The 19,558-nt window shown below is 31.5% G+C and overlaps 1 protein-coding gene across 1 annotated transcript; it reads left to right on the forward strand.

Moving 5' to 3' along the window:
• Window positions 1–512: 512 nt before the first annotated feature.
• On the forward strand, window positions 513–18,092 carry RpL31 (ribosomal protein L31). The gene is made up of 5 exons (XM_067273689.1): window positions 513–630; window positions 10,666–10,763; window positions 12,928–13,053; window positions 14,563–14,675; window positions 18,000–18,092. Exons 2-5 carry the CDS (start codon window positions 10,666–10,668, stop codon window positions 18,035–18,037), a joined length of 375 nt encoding a protein of 124 aa, XP_067129790.1. The 5' UTR covers window positions 513–630; the 3' UTR covers window positions 18,038–18,092.
• The last annotated feature ends 1,466 nt before the right edge of the window (window positions 18,093–19,558 follow it).

Here is a 19,558-nt window from a genome sequence, read left to right on the forward strand (position 1 = left end):
GGAATAATCTCCAGAAAGTTTTCGGGGGGTGGTTCGTTCGGATATGTCGGGCCCCGTCCCTCACCACCCGGTCGCCCCATTGTGGGCCTGCCCGAACCCATAATGGCATACTAAAAGAGGCCCTCTTAGTACCCACAGGGCGGAAAGAGTTTTTTTTAAAAAAGCCCTGTTAAATACACATTATGAATTCCTCAGTTCCAAAATAATATGGACGGCCGGATGATGAGAGACGGATCAAATATATCCGGAAGCATTTGAAGCCCTCGAATCTAGCTTCTAATGACTTTATCTTTACCCAAATTTGAAAAAAATACTAAAATGAAAACGGCTTGAACCAATAGAATTCGAAGACGAATCGAAGAAAGTTTTCGATATCTGAAAAAAGTGATTTTTCTAAATGTTTCCTGAATTGACACTAACAAGTCTATAATATTCAGATTAAATTTTAATGTCAAGAAAAAAAACAAGTTAAGTTAAACCTTTACGTGTACAAAAATAGAAAGTCCAGAAAATTACATTCCAAGAAAATGGACACTAAATAATCCGCCATTTTTTGACGTTAGGGGGCGCTCGCATAGTGTTGACTTCTGTGAGAGAAGTGCTTGTCGCCATTTTTGTAGCGTGTTAAAGGTAATTTTTAATCCATGTTGTATTTAGACATCCTAATATTTTTATATTATTAAATTTTATTAAGTGATTTTTCGATCATTATGAAACGTTGTCAAACTATTAGTCTTGTATTACTATTGAGAATTTCGTTTAGAATTGAAGTTTTTACCACACAGTCACATTACTTGAAAGAAAACTTGAAAATAAAGACGTATGGAATGTGCTTATAAGAAAGTTAAACTTAAATGTAAAATACTAACAATGTATGTTGATGAATATAATTAAAATTCTAAAAGAATATAAAGTTAGGTGTAACGTAATAAGTGAGCGTGTTACATACCTTGAATTTAAACCTTGAGTTTGATTCGTTATCTTACTAAAATTGAAATTTTGGTTTTTAAAAGTTTATAATCAGTTCATTAATTATAGATCGTACGAGTTATAATTTTTTTTATTCATTTTCTCAAGTTCAGAATATATTCTATTTGATTTCGATTCATTATAACCTTTGGTTAACTTAATCCGTTGCTTACGAGATAAGAGATTTTGCAAAGCAATAAGAAGTTAATATAAAGGATTAATCTAAAGGAAAGCAATGGAATTGTTTGACTAGACGTGTAGGGTAATGTCTTGTCTTGTAGAAGCTAGTTGGACATAAGCTTCCAGCCTATATCACCCCATGGTAAAGTGTGACATAATTGTTATGTAATAGTAGGGGTATACTATAGATTACTCCCTATGGAATTTCGTGTGTTTGGGTATATAACTGAACTCGGGACCGAGACGAGTTCGATGATACTCTACTTTTGGACCAGAGACGAAAAATTAAAAAGTTATCATACTTTTTTCGGCGATCGCGCGATGATAGGGAGTTGCGTGGCTCTCCGCTAAGTCGGCCTTGCTATTGCGATCGGGAGTCCCGTCACTTGCCGTTAAAATTGCTTTTAGTAGACGTTTCCCCCTTTTTTTACTTTGTTCAAGAACTACCGTGAATCGATCACTAGTTTAGCACATGGCGGCGTGTAGTGGCCAGATACGAGAGGTCAGTCGGGCCGCCATGTTCGCTGCCATAAGTAACATTAACCGAAATGGCGATCGCGTGATGATCGGAAGTCGCGTCACTCTCTCTCCGCTCTCGTATCGCGTGTTTAACTCTCCGGGAGATGACCGTAATCCAATGTCACGGTTTGCAGACTTTACCGCAAGATGGCAATACTAGCAACTATGGTGCCGTCTTCGTGAGAGCATTTAAAAAGTATGGTAAGTGAAAAAGTATGATAACTTTTTTATTTTTCGTCTCCGGTCCAAAAATAGGGTACCGTTGAACTCGTCTCGGTCCCCTGAGTTCAAATATATAATCAAAGTCCTGAAATTCCATAGGGAGTAATCTATAGTACACCCAATAGTAGTTGTATGTGTTTATGATGGTCGTATTGAGGGGAATAATACCTTCTGGGAAATCTGTTTAAGGGTAACTGGTTTCTATTCAGGTGTTACAGACGTGAAGAAAACCCAGAAAACTTCACATGGCCAGCCCGCTCTGGTGAAATGCAAACCCACAACCAAACTCCCAGTGTTTGGGGAACGGAACCGTTGGCCAATGCGTCTTAATGCGATCTATAATTAATGAATGAACCGTGGGCCGTTGCAGGGTAATGTTTACACAACGAGAAATAACGCCATATTGTGCCAGAAAACGCGTGGGCCACCCTTTGTTTTAGCAAAATTAGCAGCGAGGTCACTTGAGCACGCCGACAAACACCAAGACAAATTTTTCACGAAAAAAATTGATGAAAACCGAGGTATTACTGTATTTATGTATTGTAATACATAACAATCTTTATACTGAACATCAGTTAAATGTTTAAAAAATTAGAACACAGCTATGTTTGAAAGAAAACTTATCAAAAGATAGAACTGTTTTTTCTGTTTTGTGCATTTTTCCTGACGAGGGCCTCTGAAAGACAGCCAAAAACATTTGAGCATTAAAGTTACTTGTTCATTTACTGCTGGAATTAGTATTTAGGTGTGAATTTTGTTTGTTTAGTACATAGTTCCAGTTTGTGTGCCAGTTTTTTATGTCTGAGTTACCTAGATAACCAACTACGTTTAAAAATCACTGTTATGACATCACTAGTTGTCCTGCGGTACTTAATGAAGTAACTGTGTGTGCCACCAAATTTTTAAATGATCAAAAGTGTACCATGATGAAAAACAGGTTGAGAATCACTGGTTTATAGCATATTTCATATGGATCATTCCCAAAAAATTGTGTGTTTTGGAACTGTTCAAGTCAAATTAGTCTAGAATCGATTAATTTTATGGAAGAAAATCTTTCAAACTTCCATACCCCCTAAACTGCACAAGTGTCAAAACTGTGTCACATGACCTCGCTTCCAAAATGTTGCTCCTCAGCCATATGACATCTCTGACTTGTTTCCAGCATTGTGATACATGATTTTTTCTTTTGTGATTCCAAACAGCCTGCAGAACAGTTCGATAAACATTGCTTTAGTTATTCCTCTGTGGCACCGTAATACTATGTTTGCACACAATCCATGACTCACTTCAGTCTTGATTTACTCACAATCTCGATTGTAACTGTCACCAGTTGAACGTCAAATTGTTCACACAGGCAGTTCGCTCGAGAAGAACGTGTCTATTACACACGATGATAAAACTGGCATAACTATGCGGTAAGTCACGAACACCAACAAACAAAATGGAAGTTTTGGTTAGAAATAAATACTTTTTGTTGCCATATATCTAATAATAGATAGATGTCATCATCTTTCCAAATATCTTTTTTATTTCTCTGCTGATAGCCCAACACATGTTCTTCAGTCATCTTGTTTTTTCTCACGCGTGTGGGATTGTGGGAACTCTCTTATGACTGGATCTAGTTTCAAGAACACTCTTGAGTCAATTGCGATTGAACCTCGTTTCGGTCAAGAGAGGTTACACCACAACAGTCACCAACCTTGGTCACAATCTAGATTGAAATACTCTGTGCGAACAGAGTATAACATTGTATAACAAAATCTACCAAGTTAAGATTTGTTGGCAATGATTTATTTTTTTAGATTAATGTAGCTGTCTCTATGAATTCTGTTGAATCTTGTCTGCACTTTGAAAAGTCCTTTTGGGGTGGTTTTCAACTTGGAAACAGGAAAAAGTTTGCAGGTGCCAAATCTGGAGAATGTGGAGGTGGGGAAGAAGTCATGTTGTTAGTGGCCAAAAATTGGCTAAGGCCTCTTCTGGCACACATCTTCCCTCAAATGACTTAAAACTTCTACATAGAACTTCTTGTTAACAGTCTGACCTCATGGCATGAATTCATGATGGATTACTCCTTGATAGTCCAAAAAACAATCAGCATTGACCGACTCTGCGTGCTTTTTTCAGTCAGGGTGATATTTGCCCAATCCATTGCGATGATGCACCTTGGTTTTTATGTCTTAGTCATAAACCCAAATTTTGTCTCCTGTTATGTTTTTCGTGAAATTTTTGTCAGTATTAGCACAATGAAGCAGTTCTTTGTTGATTGTGACATAGTTCTTTTTCTGGTTGTTGGTCAATGGATGTGGCATGAATTTTACAGAGACGTGATACATGCCAAGTTTTTCGGTCAAAATTTTGTGGCATGACTCAATGCTGATGCTGACTTCCTCAGCAACCTCTCACACAGTCAAATGACAATTTGCACAAATTATGGGACAAACAGCATTGATGTTTTCGTTGTTGATGTTAAAAGTTATTTTAATCTTAAACCTTCCTCGATTGATGTTTTTCCCCATTTTAAAACATACAGTCCTCGTAGGCCTGCTGAAGCAAAGCCCATGTTTCAGTTAAAGGTTTGCTGGTCTTAAAGCAGTGTTCCACACAAACATGTTGTTTCTTAAAGTCTTTCATCTTTGCAGAGCAGAGCAGTGACTGTTGTGTTATCGAAGTTTGCCACTATGTGGCGTTACTTGCTGGAGCTCAATCACTGCAGTGGTTTCCATATTATGACAAAACTTCAGAAACCTAACCTGTTTGTAAGTAGGGGAGCATCTGTAGAAGATTGTTTTAGTGTTCAGATTAGTGGAGTTGTGTATAAAGAAGTAAAAAAAAATTACAAATACATATATTAACATTGATGTTTATATTAAACTGTGTAGTATGCATTAATTTTAAAATCTGAATTTATCTTGTTTTTGGCCAGAACATTTAGCAATGTAATAAACAAAATTTGTTTTGATTAGTGTGTACTGTGATGCTATATGTTTCTATAGATATTGTTCTATAAACTGGTTTTTATTTTTCTCTCTAAATATTGTGACCAGAGGGTCGGCACCTCTAGTGTCTCGTCAGGATAGATACCACCATGTCTCAATTGACAGCGGAAGCCAAAACGGTGTGTTTATTCAGTCACGCGAGCGGCTGTGGGCGATCGGGCAGATGGAGTGAGAGACAGCGTGCCAGTAGTGACTCACGCAGAGACTAGGTTAATGAAACCACCGTTTATTGGTAAAGGACAGAAATACATACCATACAGTTATTGATAGTGGGTATAATAAATTGAGCTAACCCAGGTTTAGATAGGCCTAAATTTGTGGTTCTCAAGAGAGAGTTTACAGTGGTTTTGCAAGTTGATAATTACCTTTGAAGTTAGAAGGATCTGCTTTTTGGAGATGAGGTTATTCCACTAGGGCGATGGCAAGGTATTCCGTTTTGGAGGCACTAATGTTTTTAATAGTTTTGGAGGCAATAAAGTAAATCCTTTCGGGCAAGTGACTGGCGATGATTGCGCTGTCGGAAGAATGGGCGATGACTGCCTAAAATTTCAGGTCCGTGTTATATTCAACTGATGAACTTGGAACAATAGGTCGGGAGGTTATGAGTAAGTGTCACTTAGCTACTGAGAACTTAACAAATGATTAACTCCCAGGTGTGAAAGTTGACAGTTATTCCACAAAATGGTATTGTTAGAAAGTTGTGTTATGCTGTAGTTAAGTAAGCAAATTACATAGTGCTGAGTCTCACAATATTTTCTGAAGTATTTTATTTATCAGATTACTAAATAAAGGAATATACAAGAGTTCAGTACTTTATCATAAATTTGTTTAATATAATTTAAAATAAAAAGATGACATTGATGATTTTCATCTGTTTATGAAGTTTGATTTTGATGAAATTATCATAATCACTAAGGGCCAGATTTATATGCTTTTAAAACTACAGTATATGCATTTAAAAATTCCTGAAACATGCATTATCTATGTTGAAAAGGCCAGTGATATATACACCAAATTTTTAGGTTGAAATGAATACATGCATCTGTCTGCAAGCGAATCATACTCTGTTATGTCATACTTTTTAGATGGGAGGAGATAAATATGCAACAATAAGTGAGATGGTGCAAGGAATTTGAAAATATGACATCACAAAACATATTAGAATAATGTTTCATGTAGGTGCACAATCAAGTCAATTACAAATAAAATTACATGTTCAATAAAATTTATAACTCTGTTCTATCTAATCAATCATTTTTGAATTTATCTGTATATACAGTATTCAATTGTTTACAAGATGTTTAGTATGACTAGATTAACCTTGTTTCCTTCACCTTATAGTTATGTCACCTGTCTAAAGTAATTGTAAATTTTGTTTTTAGTCCTGTACAAATGACAAGAAATGGGTAAATGCTTACAAAAAATACACTTACGTGAAAACCAGATAACCGGAGTGGTTAGTATTCGGGTCGCAAACGTTTTTGTAGCCTCTTCTAGGCTCTTTTTCAGGCTTTGTAGTAATAAATCTACGCCGATCGTTGAATTTCGAATATATTCCTTTTGGAAAGAACCGTGTTTTGAATTCCGTCACGTGGAAACGTTCCAACACATTTTTTAAACGAAACGATCGCCGTTCCGTGCAGCGCGCATGCACTTCGAAGCGGTGATGATGTTAATGTTTAAAAATTATCTTCCAGCAGGATCTGCCACGCTGCTGAAAGGGCCAACTCGTCTTTAAAATTGATGCACGTGGTGTTACATCCTGTTCTGTATATTTCCATAGCTTCCAGTAATTTGAAATGTTCCGGGTGGTTAGTGGTGAGGATAATGCGAGCTGCGCTAAAGTCCGCCGTGACTTCTTGATCGGTGGCATATGTTGAGAGAGCTGTTGTGAGCCTTTTGTGTAGTATGTCCGCCTTATGTTCTTTAATTCTTATCCCCATTGTATGTTTGGTGGAGCCAATGTAGACCATATCTCTGTCAAATCTGTGGTCTCTGAGGGGGATGGTGTATATTCCCGGTAGTCTGATTGGGTTCGGAGGATCTTTTCCGTTACGGAGTATTTGGAAAATGGTCTGGCATCTTCTGTAGGCTGTGCGGACTTGATGTTTTTTGAATATCGTAGCATATAACGATTTTAATCGTGGGTTAAAAGTGATAGGGATCCTTTCAGTATTGTCTTCTTGAATATTTAAGCGCCTTTCTGTCGGATTGTTACACGGTTTCTGGCTCTTTCTGTACTTTCTACATAGTCTCCTTATCAGGTTGGTGTATCCGTGTTCTACCGCTATTTCGTTTATACGTTTGATCTCCTGATTTAGTGCCTGGTGAGAGGAGGAGTGCGTAAAGGCCCTCCTAACCAATGCTCTAAAGGCTGCTATTTTATACTGAAATGGGTCACAAGATCCTATCGGAATATACATGGAGGCAGTATCAGTTTTGTTTTAATGTTTTGTTCTCAACTGATATGAACTCTATTAAAGTTAGTTTCAATGCTACCAAAACTTAATTGTTGTTTTGGTGCATTTTCATGCTTCTTGTTGCACTGATGTAAGAATATTATATGCTGAGACACTTGAAATCATTTTTTAGCAATGCTTTTGTGACATGCATTACAATAAAGAATCTTTTCATCTGCTTTAAATGTGTAGAATTCAAACTCCTGTACATACTTTGGGTACGTTCATTAAGTCGAACGAGTTAAACGCGTTAGTAACGAATCGTTCGAAAAGTAGTAGACTCGCTCAGTGCGCATGCTCCACGGTGATGACGTATCGAACGAAACTCTAACGAAGGAAAGAGTTAGTTTACTTCGTTAAGAAAATGGCGCTCGACGATATCGATGTTTCTAGATCTACTCGAGTGTTTAAATTGTGAATTAAAAGGTGAAATGATTGAAATAACTGTCCATCCGAAGCAACCTAAGAAAAATATTTTGGATAAGGCTGCACTAGCAACATTCATATCTTCAATTTTAGAAACAGCCATTTAGTTATAACAAATCGTTCGAAAAGTCTAACGAAACAAGAATAACGATGATGTCATTCTTGTTTAACTCGTTTGACTTAACAAACGTACCCCTTATTAGCAATTTAGCATTAGTTTTTGCTGTTTTGTTCATACTGTTGGTTAAACAAAACTTGATGTAATGGAATATTTTCTGCACATTCTTCAAATGTAGAAATTTGATCAGATACACACAAGAAATTCTCTCACTTATATTTAATTAAACATCATATTAACATAGTTTTTTGAAAGATTTAAATTTAATAAATATAACATTTACAATTATTTTAATCCAATTAATTCAAAGGATTTTGAGAATTTAAAAGATGTTTTTATGACAACACAAAAACATGTTTATTTGTGGGCCTTTAAAAGAATATGGATAGTTACAGTCCAAATTTAAAATAGTTGAATTTTGCATGCTCATATGTAATTGAATTGGGTGGCAGAGTGATATTTTTCACATACAATATACATGTGCAAAAATAAAATTAATTCACAGTGTAAATGGTCTATAGATCATTTGGAAAAAATATTGGGTTGGCCGATAAGTCTGTGTGGATTTTGCTGATAGAGTTAGATGCTCTGACAGCGGTTATTAGTATTAACCTTGAAAACATATGATTGTTTTACAAGTGACATTTGACTGACACTTGTCAAAAATAAAGCTTGATAATTAGTTTCATTTTGTATGTTTGTCAGTAATCAAAAGATGAATGAACAAAATGTACATTATCAACACAGTATGCTTTAGTTTTAAAAAGGCTAACATGCAGTGCAAACCTTTAAAAAATGTGTGAATATGTACAGTAAAGATGCTGTGAAAGAACATGTGTGCCAGAAATGGTTTGCAAGATTTTGTTCTGGAGATTTTTCTATTCAAGATGCACAATGATCAGGTCCACCAGTTGAGATTGACAGCAATCAAATAAAAGAATTAGTCAACAGTAATTCACATCATACAACATGGGGATTGCAGATATTCTTCAAGTATTGAAATCAAGTGTGGAAAATCATCTGCATCAACTTAGATACGTCAGCAAGTTTAATATTTGGGTTCCACGTAAACTTAGTGAAGCGAATCACATCACTCACATTTCATCTGCAATTTACTCAAAAATGTGAGGAATGTGACCTATTTCTGAAGTAAATGGTGTCAGGGACAAAAAATGGATTGTCTACATCGGGGGTTGGCAACGTATGGCACGCAAGACCATTTTCAGTGGCACACTGAATGAATTTAAACGTTAAAATAAATAAAACATGTTAAAAATTATTATTATAAAATGATAATGAAATCACTATGCAAGGTTTCGCGTCAGCTACATTTTGCATATGTAATGCACATACGTTTATGTTTTGCATTCTTATCTATGTCTACCGAGGCCAGACATGCGACAGTCAGTGTATTCTGCATGTCTGGATCTGGACAGTTTGCCTATTCCCACATGCTTGTTATTAATAAGTAATAGAATGGCTCATAAAAGACAAAAAGTTAATGTTCGATCTTTTCAAGACATTTGGACTGAAGAATATGGATTTCTACAACAAAGGGGTTGTGCTGTTTGTGCTTTTTGTTATGAAAGTGTCGTGTGTCGTACTTCAAGTGTACAAAGACATTATCAAAGCAAACATTATTCTATGTTTAAGAACACTGATGAGAAAATTGAAGCAATTAAACGAGCTGTTTCTGGTTAACACTTAAATGACCGGTTTCCATTATCACTGGAAAACAAAATATTATAAAAATAAACTAAAATGTATAAAATATCTTTGATGTACAAATAAATACACAAAGCTGTTGTAATAAATTGCATGAACTGCAAACCTGCCCTATTCAATGAACTAGAATTCTGAGAGTTATAATTTCTAAGAACATATGAGTAGAACAAATATTTTGAAATAAAATATCAAAACAAAATTCGTAGAATCATGTCGGCACGCAGTACAAGTTGTGAAAATCGTTTGGCACAATCACATGTCATTGCAAACCCAGCAAAAATTGTTGGAGCTTGATACCTCATTCTCCATATTCATCTGATTTTGCCTCTTCCGATTGCCACTTGTTTTGCTTTCTGCAAAATTCTTCAAACGAACAGCATGTTATTTCCAATGACAATGTAAAATAGCATTTGGAACAGTTTTTCACTGAAAAAAAGGAAGTTTTTTGAACATGGTATTATGAAGCTCTCTGACAGATGGCAAAAGTTAGTCATTGTGTTAGTGAATAAAATTTTTATTTTCTATGAAAAAATTGTCTTTTATTTCCACCTAAAAAGAAAACAGACCTATTGGCCAAACCTAATAGAACTTAGAATTAAGATTTATTTGCATAATTTATTTAGTCCAAACATTTATAAAGTATACAGTAAAAGTTGTAAATGCACATAAATTATACATTGGGCAACCTTAATTTGATCTACGTAGACACAAATGTTTACATCAAGGTTTCATCATATCATTCAAAGAAAAAACACATGCATACAAATCTAGCCCTTAATAATAATAAAACGTTAATGAAAGAATAGCTTTAATTGAACAAAAACTCATGATTCTGCCATAATTCAAAATATTTTTTAGAAATCTTGACTTTTGCTACATAACTATTTTTTCAGAAATGTTTTGGTTTAATTTTCATTTCGTCACCTTCATTTGTTGTTTTATAAAGAAACATAGACAATAATTTAATAACAATGGATATTTTGAATTTTTGCATTAGAAATATTTCTTCAAGTATATATATATATTAATTATTAAACTAAATTTATTTTAGATGGCAAAGCCAAAAGGAGAGAAGAAGGGAAAGTCAGCTTTAAGTGAAGTTGTTACAAGAGAATATACAATTCATGTTCATAAAAGACTTCATGGCATGTAAGTTTAAAAAACTAATTGAAAATCATGATGTTTTTAATTAAATTCAATGATTTATTTTGAATTATAATAGATGTAGTAGAATAAAGCATAATGTTCTGTTAATGAAAATGTTATAAACTTGTAAATATGTTAATAATTTTTAATGGCTCAAATTCCTTTAAACAGATTTGAGCCATTAAAAAGGGGTATTAACAATGGGTAGCTTTTTTTCTTTTAGAAGAGCTGCATTTTATGAAAGCTATGAACCATAAACATGGATTCTGACAGAATGTTTTACAATCCATAATTTATTTTGCTTGTATTATTTGATTGGGAGTATTCACAGTCTGTCGTTTCTTTCTGTATTGTTTTTTGAAACTTTTTTGAAAATTGTAGAAGCCTTGCTTTTTCCATTTTCATTTGCATTAATACACGTTCAATGACTTAACAGAAAGCTTTCTTGGGGTATTGTTTACTGATTATTGAAATTTGCTGATAGAGAAACCAAAATTGTTTTGTGATTTAAAAAATGGCAGAAAGAATTCCTCAAAAAATGATGCCAATCAATAAAGCAATCCAACAAAGGTGAAATAAGGATTGTAAACTGTTCTTTTAGAATTCATATTCACAGTATATACCTGTCATAGAATGTAGTTTCTCTATAAGTGAGAAAATCTCTCATCATGACTAGCCCCTATAGCAGTGATTCTCAACCACTGTGCTGCGGCACTTTAGTCTGCCACGAAATTTTAAAGTGTGCCGCCACTGCAAATACCCATACATAAGCAACGTCAGACAAGTAGTTCAATTAGTTCTACCTACCTAGGGCACATTTGGAAATTATAACCAGTATTACCGGTAACTGCCAGTAGTTACCAAGGCGTTTAGAAAAACATGACCTAAATAACCAACTGCATTTAAAAATCACTGTTATGACGTCACTGGTTGTCCTGTAGTACTTACAGACGTAATCGTGTGTGCTGCCAAATTTTTAAATTATTAAAAGTGTACTGTGACGAAAAAAGGTTGAGAATCACTTCCCTATAGATTGAAATTGTTTTTTGAGTAATAAAGAAAAATTCTTTGAAGTGTGAAATCAACTTCTCAGTAGTTAAATAAATCAGAATCTGAACATTATTAACAAACTATCGAATAAGTTTTGCAAATAGGCAGAAAGTCACATGATGAAATGCTGAAGCATTATCCAGTTTATTTTTGTGAATTTTTAGATTGTCACACTGCCAGATTTTAAACTTAGTTAGAATTGGTCAAACGATCACTGACCTGCTGTCATGTGTTTTACTATTCAATTTAATGTTTTCAACTGGCCTATGATAGTTATTTTAAAATTATATAAATGTTGGGCTCAAAGATTGAAAATGAACAGGAAAAAACTAGAATGTGACTTTACAGAAGCAGTCGCAATAAGAAATTTTTATATCATGGCTGTTTAGAAAGAGCCACTGTGCATTCTATCATTTTAAAAAATGCCATGATACAAAATTTGTGTTTTGACTACTAAAATATTGATCACCACACATTTCAGCATTATTGACATACTACAATGCATTGTTGCAGAAACAACATGAGGCATTTTTATCACATGCTTACAACAATCTTAACCTCATTGAGGAAGAAGAGCAGTCAATTTAAAATCAAGTCATTTATCAATTTTGATCTGTCGTCACATCAGTAAACATTTCTGGGCTTTATCAGTTGAGCAAGAATAGCTTGCTTCAGTGGCAAGGCTATACAATAGAATATTTAAGAATAAAAGCAACGAACTTGTTTTAACAATAAAGAGTAACATGATAATTGAAAATAACTAATCAGTGTGAATATGATAGAAATGAGTGGATAACTAAGTATTTTTATCAACATAGCTGAGATACTACAAAATAATGCATCTTGTACACTGATTTTTCAAATAATGACTATATATTACCCTCACCATTAGAATTTAAAAAAAACCAAAGATAAGAGTTTTAAAAAATATTGCATGTGAGTTATGTAAAATGTTAAAAATTATTTTATGATGTAGTGATTATAATGATTTACAACTTTGTAATAATACAGAGATAACTTTTAACAATATCTTGCAAGTCTTAATAATCTGAATATGATTTTTTAAATATAATGCTTTGTTTTATGCCTGAATTTTAATCTAGTTCCTAAATTTTAGTGGCTTCAAGAAAAGAGCGCCTAGAGCAATTAAAGAGATCAGAAAATTTGCTGAGAAACAAATGGGCACACCTGACGTTCGAATTGACACAAGATTGAATAAATTTGTTTGGTCAAAAGGTGTAAGGTAAGTTTTAATGTAATGTCAGTATTCTATAAATCACCTTACATTTTTAACAAAGCTAGTAAAACTTAACACTTAATGGCATTTAAATCAACAAATGCAAATCAACATATACAAAATTATATTGCTTTAATACCATAAAATTTGAACATATATTTGTACTTTATAAATGGATTGAATTCAAATAAACTTAATTTTTAAAATTTCTGTGAAATCTCAAAACCAAAAAGAAAAAACACTTTATCAATGTTAAACAAATAATTTACATTATTTTATTAATATCAGTCATTTGTGACTATAATCTATTAATAGGACTTTTTAAATAATTCTATTCAGTTTCCTCTTTTGGCATAATCTCCAAAAGTCAACTATGATGTGATACCAAACAAAGTGATATACACTTTGATTTTCATAAATTTTTCATTATGATAAATACATTACCTTTATAAGAGAATGCCTTCAGAAATAGAATGAAATAATTTCTTATTTGGTTTTTGATATTGCATTGTTCCATGTAATAGGATGCAGAATTCTATTGCTTTTCTTGTTTGCTCTTTTTTTTTATTTCAATGGTACTTCTAGCATCTTGCTCAGTGGAGCCAGAATACTTGAAAATCTTCTGTTAATAATTTCCCTTCTGTGTTTAGAATTTGATTTTGGCCACCATTCATTGCAAAGTATTGGTTTGGGAAGTTAATTCTCATGCCTCTATCATACTTATCTTTCACTTTTCTCATTGTATAGTTTAGTATTATATACCATAAATATTTCATACATAAGTAAATATTTAACGAGTTTTAGTTTACCAGATTAATAGATTGTGAAAAAACTAATGACACTTCTTTGATCCTTCATTACATATAAATTCTTTAATGAATAGAGACCATTTTATTTGTTGAGAAAAATACATAATTTAATAAATGCCAAATTAAACAATATACATAAAAATGCTAATCATTAAAAAAATAATGGTGATTTTGTAGTTTTTAAAGAAAACTATGAATTACTGGAGGATAATTTAAGCTTGTTCAAATTGTTGAAGGAGAAAACTGACAAGTTACTGTGTAAAATAATTATTACTCTTTCTAACTTGTTATATATTGAATTAAAATGCATAAATATAAGATTAAAATGACAGTTTAAATATCAAAAAAGCTTTTTTCTGATGATACAAATAAAAATGTCTTGAATTAATGCCAGTTACAAAAAGTGTCCAGAGTTAATACCAGTAACTGTATTGTATTCATCATACAAAATATTTGGTTAATGCCATTAAGAACTGTTTTTCTGTAGATTGTATAAATAAAGTTATTGACTGTGTGAAAGTCTCTTATGTTTTTCAAGTTCAATATAATTAGTTTATTATTTGAAACTGATTTGTAATGAAATACTTTGTTGAATTATAGTGAATGATAATTTTCTTATGCTATAATTTACATGCTTATTTATATCTCTATTACTAATATCTAAAATGATAAAATACAAAGAAATTTTATGTAAATTTTATTTTAGGAATGTTCCATACCGAGTAAGAGTACGCCTATCAAGAAAAAGGAATGAAGATGAAGACTCTCCTCATAAGTTATACACCCTTGTTACTCATGTTCCTGTAGCAAGTTTTAAAGGTAATAATGATTTGCTCTTATGTTGATATACAATCATCAATGCCTACATCTAGTACATGTACAGTATGTATGCATATAGTGTGTGAGATGCTATTTAGTTTTTCTGGCTTCATCAGTTTTAAAATAAAAAATAGTTTGTGATAGATATGTTCATTTTATGCAAGAAGTGAAGCTTGTGCACTGCTTTTTTTTTTTTTTTTTTTTAATAATTTAATAGGATATATCATAATGAATATAAAACTATTAAGGGTGAAACTATTATTTGAAACAAAGTAATATTATTTCACAAATGGATTATTAATTAGTTATAGATAGATGACAATTATTTTACACAAATAAGTGTTAAAAGAAATCACAAATAATTAAACAAAATGCAGTAATTATGTTTTTTAATTTCTAATTTTAAAATGAAGCATATTATAACAACATATTAATGTTAATCATGTTGTCAGTACTTAAAATTGTGTATTAATTTCTTTTTGCCTACAAATTTAACTTTTTATTTATATTGAAATGTTACATGCATTGATCATAATTGAGTTTTCATTTATAGTTATGTTATTGGCCTACCTGTTTAAAATAGGTGACATTGTTTACATTGAATAAATATTATTTGTTTTATACTTTTAATTTTTCTTCAAAAACTGAATTTAATATTATCTTATAATCAGGTTTTATGAATGGTTTAAATTTTTTAAGATGATTATCTTATCAGTAATTTTAACAAATATTAAAAATTAACTGCTAAGTTGAGGAAATAAAAAGATTTGTTTTGAAAAGAGATGTTTTTGGACCTATTTTCTCCATCATCAGCTCTTCGTGTAAAACTCAGAACAAATGAGAATACAAAATATGTTGACAATTGAGTTTAGAACAATTTAAATATGAAATTCTAGAGTATAGAAATTGTAAAATTCAAAAATTTTAGATTTGCAGAAATTTTTTGAGTGTTTTAAGAATTGTCAAAAAATTTTGTATTTAAATTTTAGTTATGAAAATTCTAAATGTAAATTATTCTAAGCTCAGCTGTATACATTTTGTATTCTCATTTGTTCTGAGTTCTTCATGAAGAGCTGATGGTGGACTAAATGTATCTGAAAACATTACAAGTAAATCTTTATTTTCTGAACTTACTGTTTAACAAGAGTGATTTATAACAAATTTCTATGCATAAACTGTTATGCATAGAATTCTAATGCAATATATATTCTATAATACAATATTCATGTTGTTTAATTAATGCAATGTTGATACCACATCATATTAGACAAAAATATCATATTAGATGATGATAATATGAATAGGTATTGTTAGTTTTTCCTCTTTCTCTCTTTTTTTTTTTTTTTTTTATTACTCTGAAAAAGAGAGAAATTCCTCTTAATATTTTGATATTTGTATTTTCACATTTTATCTAAAGATAAATTATGAAAATAAATAAATAGAATGAATAACATTTATTCTGGGGAATCTTATTCTATGATAAAATAAGATTTATTTGACTGTATAAAATTTCTGATAGAATACTATTAGAAATTTTATGTTAATATGTTTTGCTTAGTAATATATAATAATTATATGCTTAGTAATATACTATACAAAAGGTTTGCATTGGATACAGATGTCATTTGCTGCCAATTATTACAGAGTTTAATTGAATTTGGGAATATATCCAGACAGGTGGCATAAAAAATTTATTTTATATGTACAGATGTATAAAATATATGGAAAGTACTGTTATAATCCCTCTTAAAAGCTGGAATTTCTTGAACAAAATCACACAACACCTCTTTTGTACTTTAACAGAACTGTAAATTGGGCTGAAAATATTTGTGATTAAAGTTATTGCTGGGAAAGTATGAAAGGTGTTTCATGATTTTTTTAGTACTGTTATCAAAGAAATATTCAAAATGACAAACTGAAAATGTTTATTAGAGAATTTTTTTATTGTCTTTAACGAAACAGCACCAATGTAGTTAGTTTAATTATTAGATAATGACAAGACAGTGATTTTGGATTTGTAATGTAAAACTGTGATGGCATAATGACTATGAAATTCTTAGCGGGTGTCAAAATACAGTATTCCATTGTACAATAAATCTTGATTATAATTATTTCAAGGATATTAAATTATATAAGTTGTCGAAGATATAAAAATGCCAATAATTATAAATTTTGACCTTTGGAAAACTAGTTAATGATCTATCTTTGAACCTATCTTCACCTAACAATTGCTAATCAGTTTGGATTGTTTATCTCAAGATTCTGAGTTCTGTACCAAGTTCCAACTCCAACTCATAGAATTTTAGAAGGCTGACTCCTGTGTCTAAATAATATGTAAAGTATACTTTTATATTAATCTAGAATGGCATTTTATTACAACCAAGTGAATCATCAGGTATTCTTGTCAAAACTGAAAGTATTTATTTTGTTTAGAGTTTTCTCATTATCACCATTAACCTCCTCCTCATCAACCATACTGTTGATACTCTCAATGTTTTCCATCCGTGGTTGCAGTAAAGTATTCAAAATCACTAGATTTAACTTTTTATCTTAACCATTTGTATGGGTCTTTTGACAATAAAATTTTAGAATTTAGCTATCACAAAATGTATTTGAATATAAATTTATGAAAAGAAAATTAACAGTAATTAGTGATAAGCAAAGAAAGATCATAAAGTAGAAGAATCATAATAGAATAAGAAATTACATTGAGGCTCTTATAATGCAAGATGGGAAAGTTAAAATCCATTTTTACTGATTTGGATGCCTCTAGCAACAAATTTACTTCTGACTCTAACTCCATGACTATTCATAGTGCTCTACAGTAGTTACAGTAAATGTTGCAAAATGTATGAATTCCTAAAGCATTTTTCCATCTTCAACAACTTAATTTAAATCCAAAAATAGCTCTTTTCTACTTGGATTATAAGGCTTTAAATTAATTTAAATTATAGTATTTTTTTAATTGAATGCTGAGTGGCATATTGATAAATATTTGTGGGGTGGCACAAAACTGAATATAATTGCTTTAAAAACAGATTAAATTGATTTGGAACAGTTGCATGTTGTATTCATCATACAATCACTTTCAATGAAAGGTTTAAATTACAAATATTAATAATAATTCTGTTGTTCTGTAAGTTTTTAAGTCTTAAAAATAATCTCAAATTATATATACAGTATTGTCCAAAAGTTGGTCATTCAGACACATTTTATCATTATGCTGCATAGTAACTTTTCAATTTTAAGTTTATAAATAATTCAAAGAAAAGTAAAGTATTTTTATAATCATTCTAATGCTAATTTTTTTTTTTTTAATTTTAGGTCTTCAGACAGAAAATGTAGACGTTAGTGAAGCATAAATCCAAACTGTAATTAAAAATCAATAAAATATTGATAACATGTCTGGAAACAAAATTTGATTATTTTAAGAAATTGTTGAGTAAAATGCGAAAGTGTTTAAACATTTGCATATTTTTATTTTGAGATAAAAAATTGAATTCGTTTTGGACAGTAATTATTATACAGGATGATCTATTTTCTTGCTAGGAAACTCAACCGTTCCTCAATAACTTTATTGTTCTGTGGCTTTTTTCTAAGAAAATTTACATGCCTACTTGCAGAACAAGATCTTCCTAAAGCAGATGTTGAAAATGGGCCTCTCACCATCCAAGCATTTGTAGGCAAGTTACTGAGTTAATATTGGGTTTCCTAGCTAGAGTATGTTCCACTGTATGTTCAGTGTAGTGATTCTCACACTAAGAAACCAATTTATCATGAATAGTAGATTCACACTTTACGACAGTTTGTTAAATTACAAGAACTAAATTGATATTTTTATTATTTGGTGGTAATAGTAGATTTTATAAGCACTGATGTTTTTATTTTCAAAAATGATTAATAGTATGAAAACCACCATATAAGTTTGATCAGTCTTCTATTTATAAACTGGATGCTTGTTGCAATAAGAACACAAAGCAAATATAAAATCTTAGAAAAATGAAAGTTCACATATTAAAAATTTGTTCCCAAATGCACCAATGTGTGGATTTTGTAATATTCTGATCTCCAAATCGTGCTGATGAGAACATATTACAATATCTAATTAATAAGTAATTTTTTAATTTGAGCATTCAATTTCGAGAGATTTAGTGTAAATTATTGAAAAATTAGAAATTTGAGTTCAACTCATACAAGATTATTAGCTTTAAATTAAAATTTTTTAAATATTATGTAACATAAAATCTTGAGAAGGGGACTTCCATTATTCCAAGTCATATACATTCATTGTGATTGAACTTCGTAACATTACAATCGACATAAATAATACATTTAACTGTTGGAAGAATAGAACACTGGAACAGAGGCACCCACAGACTACAAAAAAAGGGTGGCACGAACTATAAAAGAAGACATTGTACATACATTATGTAAAATATACTGTATATATACACTGGTATCCCTCGATTAACGCGATCAATTATTGTTGCCATTATAGACCATAAAAAATTTATGATAGATTGCTCCTAGTGATCTTATAGCCGTTTTACTTGAAAACGTATTAAAGAAAATTCAGAAAATAGTAGTAGGTTTGCAAAAATACCGTTTCCCGAAACTTAAGCAATTTTGCGAGGATAGTACACAATTTTGATATAAGTGTATTCCGTTACTTTTGTTTATATTAAGGTGTCGATACGTAATCAGTGAAAAGATGCTGCATTTTTGAGTCAAAAATTTGCATTTCAAGTATAATTCCTACACATTTAAAATGCTAAATGCATTCTCTGATGACATTTTCGCGTGCAAGAATGGAAAATAAAAGTTATTAATGTGGAAAACTGGCTGTTAGTGACGAGCGCAGAATTGTAAATACGTGGATCTCA

Source organism: Centruroides vittatus, unplaced genomic scaffold (assembly GCF_030686945.1).
Source record: "Centruroides vittatus isolate TY-2023 unplaced genomic scaffold, ASM3068694v2 contig_487, whole genome shotgun sequence".
Classification (NCBI taxonomy): domain Eukaryota; kingdom Metazoa; phylum Arthropoda; class Arachnida; order Scorpiones; family Buthidae; genus Centruroides; species Centruroides vittatus.

Bases quoted from the DNA above. Each gene is read 5' to 3' on its own strand.
- RpL31 (XM_067273689.1), top strand. From the start codon at position 10,666: ATGGCAAAGCCAAAAGGAGAGAAGAAGGGAAAGTCAGCTTTAAGTGAA. The intron at 13,054-14,562 runs GTAAGTTTTAAT...ATTTTATTTTAG, and splicing joins GTTTGGTCAAAAGGTGTAAG to GAATGTTCCATACCGAGTAA. The intron at 14,676-17,999 runs GTAATAATGATT...TTTTAATTTTAG, and splicing joins TCCTGTAGCAAGTTTTAAAG to GTCTTCAGACAGAAAATGTA.